This window comes from Hordeum vulgare, chromosome 5H (genome assembly GCF_904849725.1).
Source record: "Hordeum vulgare subsp. vulgare chromosome 5H, MorexV3_pseudomolecules_assembly, whole genome shotgun sequence".
Classification (NCBI taxonomy): domain Eukaryota; kingdom Viridiplantae; phylum Streptophyta; class Magnoliopsida; order Poales; family Poaceae; genus Hordeum; species Hordeum vulgare.
In genome coordinates, this window is record NC_058522.1 from 319,311,858 (window position 1) to 319,322,477 (window position 10,620).

Here is a 10,620-nt window from a genome sequence, read left to right on the forward strand (position 1 = left end):
AAAGCTTCATTACAGCTCCGACAAAGTTTCACTGCAGCCCGACGGAGTCCGTTCCAACCCCATCACAGCTCCAACGACCGGACCTCGACGAGGCTCCAATGCAACCTCGACGGCGCGAAAAAAGCTCCAACGCAGCACCTCCTGCGTACATGCAACGTTGCAGTACCGGTGGCGACCGGCGCTCGCCTCCGGCTTTCATGCTGCCTTGCAACAACGGCGGCGAGGAGCCGAACCTCCCTCATGTATGCTTTGTTGGAGCACAGGTGACGAGTGGCGCCCGCCTTCGATATTCTTGCTGCGTGCATCACTGGCGGCAGCGCTGCGCCGGTGGCCGGTGTGCCCATGGCGAGCAGCATGTTGCTCCTTGTTACACGACATTGTTTTCTCACAGTTGATGTTACACATTTCCCAATCAAAAAACAATGGACGTTCTTGCGCTTGTGGTTCTTCCTTCCGTTAACTCGTCATCTCGAATTGAACTTTTTTTAAGGTAAAACCACTTGGCTAGCTTAATCATCCTCAAAAAAATGTTACATCGACTACAAGGGACCGTAAGGTCTCATACAAGGGTCATCACCCCCTAACGCCCCAATCACATGAAACATTATCCGTGAACACCAATTTTGCAAACTCCGTGAACAATTTGGTCAGCTTCTCTTGGGCAATAGTCGTACTAAACTTGTGCAAATTCCAGCGTCATGACTACACAATCATCAAATATAAGGCCAACTCGAACGCACGGCTCCATCCTGTGCCCTATTTGTTTGGAGCAAAACAAACAAATTCCACGACTCAACGCGCGATGGCCAGAACCCATCTTGATTGTTTTGTATCCAATCCGTTTCATTTCCAGCGCAACATTGCTTACGGTTTGGTTTCAAGCGAAAAGCAGAAACCAAAAGCGAACGAACGCGTCTCTCGTTCGCATCAAGACCTCATGACAGATGGTCACCTACCTTCCACCGTTCAAATTAACTATACACGCACGGTCGGCTCCACATGTCATCTGTCCAAGACATGTACTACGGCCGTGCGTTAGTCACACCGACCCGGAGCCCGATCCGGACATGGGCTACTCCATTACCGTCTCAAACGGACAAAAGCATGCAAAAACGGACGTCCGTTTAGGATCATGCGCTGGAATTGGCCTCGGCCACTAAAGTTTAGGATCATGCGCTGGAATTGGCCTCGGCCACTAAAGTCGCCGAGGACCCATCATTCGTCATAACATCAACTACCGGAACAGAATCCGATTGAACGATTATATACAGCTGTAACCCCAAGTTTCAAATCTCATGTAATAGTACATGAGACTTGCATGTAAAAATGCCTGTAAACCATAAGGTGAAACTTATACTTTTGCCAGGTAGTACTTTCTCATGGGAGTGCAAACAAACCCTGAAACTGATGTGTGACATAATCGCTCTGGCATTTAGGATCCAGAATGGCAAACCTTAGCATGCTAGATAAACAAACCCCTGAGACTAATATCTCAGGTGACTCCAGAACAAAGCCCTGAAAATATATTTGTAGATTATAACATACTTGAGGCATAAACCTAATATCTCAGGTGACTCCAGAACATCAATCTACATAGCAATGCACAAGCAAGCAAAGCGCAAGAGCAGCTTTAGCTCTGCAGCACATGTAGCTTGCCTGACGAAACAAAGCTGTTGCTTGACATAGAATCAACAGAAAGTGTGACTTCGCCTACATGTTAGTTATTTGTAGTACAAACATAACAATAAGTGTTCATTTCATTCTCGATGAAGTTTCGCATTTTTGCTCTTGCGGTTCAATATCTTTACAGCCAGTAGATGAGTTAAAATCGAGGCCTAATAATCTGGAATGGCCGCAAAGGTGAACCCCGGTGCTCCTCTCCATGAATAGTATGCAACACGCGTCTCGTAAAATCCTGCATAGACCGTGTAAAATATGTATGTACACGTTAAAACTATATAGTACTCGTTTGAAAAGTGGAACAGTTCTATATATGAGATGCTAAAGACCAAGACAATATTTGTTTTCAGCGTAATAGTTAAGATGCAAAAGAGTAGGAAAAGTTCTTTTTTCAGTATAACGACAGTGTACCTTGTCTCGCATACTCCAGTCATACAACTGGGCATTCTTCTTACAAGAAGTATATACATATGTATGAAAAGAAGAAGAAAAAAACTACACCATGATCAATTACTCCAGTGATGTAAATGGCCACTGTATGTACAGGAAGTATATGCAAGCACCCACTGTTGTTACAGGAATACTCATGGAACAATTTGAGGAAGACAATATTCATACCAGAAGATGAAACAGTTGCCTATCAATCTTAATATAGAAACTGAAGTAATAAACATTGACGTACCAGGAAGAAAGGCAAGGATACCCAGGAACAATAGACCATACACCTGAGAGCTATCACCCTCCATGTGACCTGTGGATATAAAATATGAAAGGAACAGAAGAGAGCTTCCCAGGAGGAGGAGGAACAATGCTAGGGCAATTGACTTCCACGGGATTCTCCTCAAGGATTTTGGAGTGTATGTGAACCGGCGGTCAACATTGTCTTCATCCCTGTCCTCCGTAGGTAGAACAGAATAAGGAATGTTCCGTCTGGCCGCCATACTGCAGTAACAGCATTGGAAACACATACTATGAGTAGAAGTACAAAAAATGGCCAAAGTAATACAAGATAAGACATAAGAGTTGAGGAACGCTAATATGAAATCACAAAATGAAATCACCACCAACGGATGAAGGAAGCAGAGCAATTCCATATCTATACCAATATAAAAAGACCCAAGGGCGCAGATTCAACTGATCTCGGCCATCAAACCAGGTCAATCCAACACCTAGACTGCTCCAATGGCGAGCACTCAATGTGTGTAGCGCGCAATTAATATCATATCAAATATAGCACTAACACATAATTAACACAAAAATAATATCATACCTAATATCCACATGCAATTAATATACTGCTTAATATTAACGTGCATTGCAGCATTTACTAGTACTCAGAAAGAAACTGAGAGGCAGCCTTTTGCCAATATATTGGCTGCATAAAGCACTTAAACAGTTAAGACAATGCCATGGGTCACAAAATTGGAGTTATCCAGATAGGAGGCTATCTAAAATATGCTATGGTAATGCTTCATAGTGTACATTAGACATTGCATATGCTATCAGCCTCGGGGAAGAGTTCAAATTTCATTATATGACCAAGCAAACATTTATCAAGATATTTCTCCATTATGTGACCAGAACAGCGTTTAACAAGATTTTTCAGTGAAGCTCATCAGGAGTTCCTTCCTACATGTAGTTTGGAACCAATTGAATGAACATGTAGAACAGATAAATCAATGACATAATACTTATAACCCAAAGTACGTCCAGTTAAAAGATTTGGGATTCTCATAACAACTTTGAACATTCAATTCAATTATTTTGCTTATTATTTTAGTTCAAAATCTCTTGTACACAACTTGTAGAAAACAAAAGAATAGTACTTCTTACATTTCAAAGTCAAGAAGACACAGCTTCAATCAATAAAGTTATGCAATACTTCTACATAAGTTGTAAAATAATTAACTTGTGACTTGAAGAACTTAAATCGCAAATATATGCATGACATTTCCTTTTCATATATGTAATCCAAAATCTGATGATGGTACATTTGGTCAAAGCTGGATAGACTTGACTTCGTCGATGCTAGGATGTAGTTCTTTCATGAGTGGACGAAGTACCATGGTTTGCATTAAAATAACTCATTGTTGTATGAAAGCAATAGGCATCATATATAGTATGAAAGAAAATGCTTAAAACCTGCATTTCTATGCTGAGTTATGTTCACTTAGACCTCCAGTTCCATAGAATTTTGTGTGGTCCTTTTAGATGGGATACTTTAACAGGCATGGTGTGTAAGAATGTTCTGATCTCCAGGAAACCATGGAATTGCTAAAGGGAATGCTATATGAACCATTGTTAAGTGTTTTGGAAAGATGAAAGCTATAACTGCATGTGTTCTTACTTAAGTGTCTTGGAAAGATGGATGTTTTCTTAGGTGGTGATGCATAAATGTTCAGGAAAGTAATGAAAGACGAATGAAATAAGAGAAAGATAGGAGAGAAATTAACATCATAACCACATGCAAACCTTATATGCTGGAACACAAGTAAAAACTTAATATTTTAAAGCAAGCAGTGGGAGTGGTACAACATATTAGATATAGGTTTTTCCCACTAAGTGTATCACAGCAACGCACAAATTTTACTTTTGCAAGGAAATAGCACTATTCTCACAGTGGCGATAACTTGAAACAACCCTAAGTGTGCATCTAAGGTTTCAAAACCCCAGCATCATCTATATTTCCTACTACATATATCGATCTGTGTTCACACATACCATTCAACAACTTAGTTCAAGCCTGTTCTGCTGTAAATCTGACTTCTGATTGCAAGACTGAGAAAGCAGGAAACTACTACAAAAAGAACACTAATAGCATCTTATTATCGATGAGGCCATGTGCAATGCCCAATAGAACCATTTCATATGGGGGATTTCCCCCAGTCTTTGGTTCCAAAATAAAATAAAAAATTAAACCATTGCAGCATTGCACTTTCACTAATTGCTAGTATAACCCATTTCATCAATATTAATGTATTATGTACTACTACTACCAAGCAAGCAAACTCATCGACAAAAACAACACTGCTCATATAATAGGGAACATGTTTAACAAGTTGGTCACGTCAATATATGTGTCAACTCTAGCCTTAGACAAGGATCCCATGGCATTGATTTTTTTTGTGAGAGATTTTGTTGAACCTCTGATACGAAACTTAGTATGGAGATACACAGGATTTCTATCAATGGCAAATATGTTTAATCTATGGGAAATACAAAGCAAGTGGTTTAACTTTAAATTCACAAGCAAATACACAAGTTGAATCCATGGGATGGAGGATGCGGACTCCTTCAACGGTCCTGCCTGCCACCTGCTTCCGAGAGGTGATGCGGTCGTGAGGGAGTACTCGGGAGAGGAGGATCTGGCGGTGACGAGGTGCCAGGGAGGTAGTATGAGAAGCTCGAGCAGATGGCCCCACGCGTAGGACCTGCTGCTTGCCACGCAGAGGCGGAGATCCAGTACACGGAGACGGAGATGGGGTTGCGGCGAGGGGGCGCTAGCTGATGAAGGTCAGGCGGCGGCGGCGGGAACTCCACGCGGGGACGAACGTGCGGTGGCGGCACGGGAAATAGAAGAGAGGTGGCCGCGCAAGGGTCACCATAGAGCGAAACATATGGGGGAATCAATCCCTGCAGTTGGGCGGTGGAGGGACATGGACGAGGCTCGGCCGGAATTGAGAGAGACGGCCATTACTGTTCTGGGGTATAGGAGAAGAAGAGGAGACGGGAAGGAGAGGCGAGATGGGGGCTTACCTGATATCCGTGCTCCTTTGAAGTAGGTCGCCGGTCGCCGGTCGCCGGCCGCCGGAGGGCGCGCCCTTGCCGGCTGGTGCGTGGTTAAGGAGGTCTGGTACGAGAGAGCCAGCGAGGTGAGGGGAACGATCAGAGATGAGGAGCAGAAGAGTAGCTGGGCATTCTTTCCTTTCTTTTCTTCTTCCCTTTCTTTTCTTGTTTTCGAGGAAGTATGCTTGCATACAAATCATGAAATAAGACCAACTATCGTCCATCAGCTTTCGTTCGAGGGCAAACTGACACAAACCCCAGCACAATGTACGGAATCAAACGAACAAATGTCCGTTTTCAGTCCGCTTTCGATCCATTTCCGTCTTAAGTTTGGTCGCGTTTGCGGTCAAACCGACAGCGCGCGGACAACCGGGACGCGCGCACTTGTCCTTCTCTCCCTTCATCCCATTTTTCACTCCATTTCATCCAAACCTCCCCGCATGCCCCCTTCCCTCCCTCCTCCATGGACGGCGACCCCGAGGAACCCCGACGATGCGGCCGCGGCCGCGCAACCCGCGGTGAAGAAGAAGGGTCACATGGTCACAGGAAGCCTCGATCCGAGTGCACGCCGGAGGAGTTCGCCAGACTCGACGCCAAAGCGGCAAAGAGGAGGGCCTGACGGACAAAGGCGAAGGAGATGAAGGCGTCTGCGACCTACGTCGTCGAGGTCGTCGTGCGACGTCAACCGCAGCATCTTACCGGCGTCAAGGAAAAGGAATCCCTCGTCTTCAAGACGCACGCCCTCCTCGGGCTAGGGTTGGCACGACCACCGGCAGCAATTCTCTCAGTCGCTGCCATGGCCGTGACGAGTGATAACCCAAAAGTGTAGGGGGACGTTTGTAGCCTTTTTTGATAAGTAAGAGTGTCGAACCCAACGAGGAGCTAAAGATAGAATTAATATTCTTTCAAGTTCTGTCGACCACCGATTCCACTCTACGCACGCTAACGTTTACTTTACCTAGAACAAGTATGAAACTACTTTGCGGGAAGGAAACTAGAACTATTTAGTAGGTGTAATAGGTAGTTTTGCAGGATAATAAAGAACACGAAAATAAAAGTTAGTTATTGTTTTAGACAAATATCAATTTAGTTAGTTGTTTAGTAGAAAACCTTTTGTAACGCAAGAGAAGATTGTCCATAGGTAATTGAATATAACATGATAGATACTTATCATATGCAATGAGGAAGACCGGAAGAGGCATACTCTAACACACTTTCCATACTTGGATGATATGAACTTATGATTGGACCTCTAGCAAACATCCGCAATTACTAGAAATCATTAAGGTAAACCCAAACATAGCATTAAACATTAAGTCATATTTACTCCCATACGCAAACAACTCTCTTACTCGGGTGCAAGCTTCTCTCACTATAGCCGCCCACTATAAATGAATCATGAACATATTGTAAACCCTCCAGCGTGAATCCTTCACGTGTGCACCTTACGGAGGGCATCTTAGAACAACACGATATCAACATACAACTCATATAAAAAACATCGCTACAATTAACCCGTAGGACAAAAGATATCTACTCAAACCTCATAGGATAGCCATACATCATTGGATAATAATATAAAGCATTAAGCATCATGTTTAAGTAGAGATTACAGCGGGGAAGAGAGGTGGTACACCGCTGCATAGAGGAGGAGAGAGTTGGTGATAGAGGCGAGGGTCCCGATCTTTCGATGAGATGATAACTATCGATTGGGTGGATACGACTTTGACGATCTGACTACAAATGTGCACGACGTCGCGCCTTAGCAATCACTAAACCAACTCCAAGAGGTTATTGACCACGCCGGAGCACGATCAACCTGACCGTGAAGGTCTCTTCCTGCAAACAATCGAAGAACAAGCAAGAATATGATAAAAGCAATCTGAATATTGAGAATATATTTGAAGTATTGATAAGGGGAGGATCTGAAAGAGATTTTGGTCTGGTCGTTGGACACAAACAAAGTACGCGAAGTTGCAATGGCTAACTTTTAACTAAACAAATCCCAAGCAAAAAGCTACTAGGTTGATCTACTTATATAGGAGGAAGGGGTAGCGACCAAGGAGGTGGGAGGACGTACCAAGACAACCTAAAACTAACCCTAGATCTTACAAGGCCTATGGGCCCAAGTGAAGGTGATGCAACACCTTTGGACTTGTAGTTTGACTCAGATTCTGGTGCAATGTCAGATTGTTTCGTCGATATCTCCACGCTCTGAACGAATTTTAAGGTGATTCCAATTGGGCTGAAACTTACATAAAATCTACTTTTCAGCCAAAAAAAGAATCACCCAATTAGGAGTACGTATGAAAAAGTTGTTGATGTTTTGAGACAAGTATGTCTATGCAGTCTGAATCTGAGTCCAAAACGTGAGAGACTTGGACTTTATCTTCTCTTGGGCTAAAAGTGACGTGAGAAAACTTCTTTGACAACACATAATCATTTCCTTTGATGTGATAGGACTTATTGAATAACACCTAATCATTTCCTTTTCCTTTATCTTCACACGTGGTTCGTGCAAGCATTCGACAATTCTGTATTTAGGCATGGAGTAAAAATAGGTGAAGTATTTTTGTTCCGGATAACATAAATAAATTATTGCATAAATTATAAGAAATCACCTCAAAAATATGCAAATATGAAATATTTTTGGTCATACCCAAGGTACCCATGTTCTAATCATCCTCCCCTTCTTGAAAACAAAGTCGTCCTCGGCGTTGCTTAATTTGAAATATGGCCAACAAAAGAGACAAAGCATACATGTTGTATATGTATATGTCATCCATTTTTACTTCCCTTATTTTTTGCACATATGACATAGGTATACATGAGTAACTTTCATATGTTATGAAATATAAAGCCAAAATATTATCACAAGAAGTAGAAAGCATGAAAATATTGCAACTTAGTTTGCACATATAAGTGAAGTCCTTATTCATATCGAAAGATTGACAATGTTCATCATTAAACCATCCTAACATTGGTGAATACACTTTCATTGTTTCAAATTTACATGCTACAACATGCTTAAATAAACAAACATGCAACAAGTCATTTGACATAGAATCATCACCAAGATTAGAGGTCATATCAAAATGATTAAACATTGGTACAATTTTTTTAAAATATTTGATGCAAATTTGATTTATTCTCTGATTCACATGGTTCTTTCTGATCAACAGTTAATTCAATGGGTTCACTCAACATTGTTGATATTGTAGTTATTTGGTCACATGGCAAAGTCAAATATGAACATAGTGTTGGGGAACGTCGCATGGAAAACAAAAAAATTCCTAAGCGCACACAAGATCTATCCATGGTGACGACCATTTACGAGAGGGGAGAGTGCATCTACATACCCTTATAGATCGCTAAGCGGAAGCGTAAATAACGCGGTTGATGTAGTCGAACATCTTCGTGATTCAAATCGCAATTCGTCCCGCGATCCCATCACGATCCATCCCGCGATCTCATCACGATCCGTCCCGCGATCTCATCACGATCCATCCCGATCTAGTGCCAAACGAACAGCACCTCCGCGTTCAGTACACGTACATCTCGATGACAATCTCCGCCTTCTTGATCCAGCAAGAGGGAGCGGAGTGGTAGCTGAGTTCTCTGACAACCTAACAGTGTGGCGGTGATGGTGGTGGAGCTGATCCGGCAGGGCTACGCCATGCACTGTCGAACCAATCTAGAGGAAGAAAGATCTAGAGGAAGGGAGAGGGGTGTGCCTTAGAGTATTGTGTTGGCTTCCCTCTCTCCCCTCTAGTATATATAGGAGGAAGAGGGAGGTGGGCTGCCTTGCCCTCTCCTCCAAGGAGAAGAGGTTCGGTTGAACCCAGGGGGAGGAGTCCTCCTCCAATTCGGTTTGGTGGAGGAGGACTCCCCTTCCTAGTGGGATTCCCCTTCCTCAGTGGGATTCCCTGTCCCTCCTTGTACTTGGCCGAATAGGCCTATTGGGTTGGCCGCCCAGCCCACCAGGGGCTGATGCGCCACCTTTAGGCCTATTTGGTCCCCCTCTGGGTGGGTGGCCCCTCCCGTTAAAACCCCGGAACCCATTTGTCACTCCCGGTACTTTACCGGTAATGCCCAAAATCTTCCCGGAAGCCAAATACAACTTCCCTATATATCAATCTTTACCTCCGGACCACTCCGAAGCTTCTCGTGACATCCGATATCTCATCCGGGACTCCGAAAAACTTTCGGTCACCAACATACATAACTCAATAATACTGAAACGTCATCGAACCTTAAGTGTGCAGACCCTACGGGTTCGAGAACTATGCAGACATGACCGAGACATTCTCCGGTCAATAACCAATAGCTGGACCTGGATGCCCATATTGGCTCCTACATAGTCCTAGGGTAGGGTCATAGGCCTGCCCCGAAGGTCCTACCCAAGGACTACCCCTCATAAGGGACAAGGCCCTTAGTCAGTTCCGACTGAACTAAGGAGTTCCCATCATCCAGTCGGTACCGATCCTCGATCATCCAGTCAGAGACTAGCATTCGGAGTATATCAAACTAACCGACTGGATTCCACTCTGTGCATCGTAACCCCCCTGGAGGGAAACGGTCATACGTTTCCATGTGCCTTTATTAGCATTTAAGACGTACGTTACTTGTAACGTAGGCATTTAATCGCCACTACTCCACCCCTGTACACCGGACCGTTGTGGAGGGTAGCGCACTCTATATAAGCCACCCTACCCCACTGGTGCAGGGGTTAGCAATTCACTGTATTCTATATTCCACTCGACAACAAGCTCCCAGAGCACTGAGACGTAGGGCTATTACCTCCACCGCAGAGGGGCCTGAACTCATACAACCTCGCCGTAGCTAAGGCTCTGCCCATCCTTTCGTACCCTACACATCTACTGTCAGACTTATACCCACGACAGTTGGCGCCCACCGTGGGGCAGGCGTCTAAGCGACTTCCGGCGAGTTTGCGACTACATCGTTTCGTCATGTCTTTCGATGGAGATTCGAGCACGGATCACGAGATCCTCTTCGGCGCTCTCTCCTTCATCGTCGACGATTCGGCATGGCTTCGGGACGCTCCTCTCGACATCGAGGCGCTTCCCCGCCGCGGGGCTACGCACTTCTGTGCCGGCGCCCGCGGCATTCTTCTTCTCCAACAGTCGGCTCCGG

General features: G+C 44.2%; 1 protein-coding gene across 1 annotated transcript; it reads right to left on the minus strand.

The window, feature by feature from the left end:
- Nucleotides 1-1,510: 1,510 nt before the first annotated feature.
- On the minus strand, nucleotides 1,511-5,710 carry LOC123397635 (transmembrane protein 230-like). Its single transcript, XM_045092169.1, has 3 exons — nucleotides 5,437-5,710; nucleotides 2,363-2,622; nucleotides 1,511-1,915 (listed from the first exon to the last, which is right to left on the minus strand). Exons 1-3 carry the CDS (start codon nucleotides 5,688-5,690, stop codon nucleotides 1,836-1,838), a joined length of 594 nt encoding a protein of 197 aa, XP_044948104.1. The 5' UTR covers nucleotides 5,691-5,710; the 3' UTR covers nucleotides 1,511-1,835.
- Nucleotides 5,711-10,620: the final 4,910 nt, after the last annotated feature.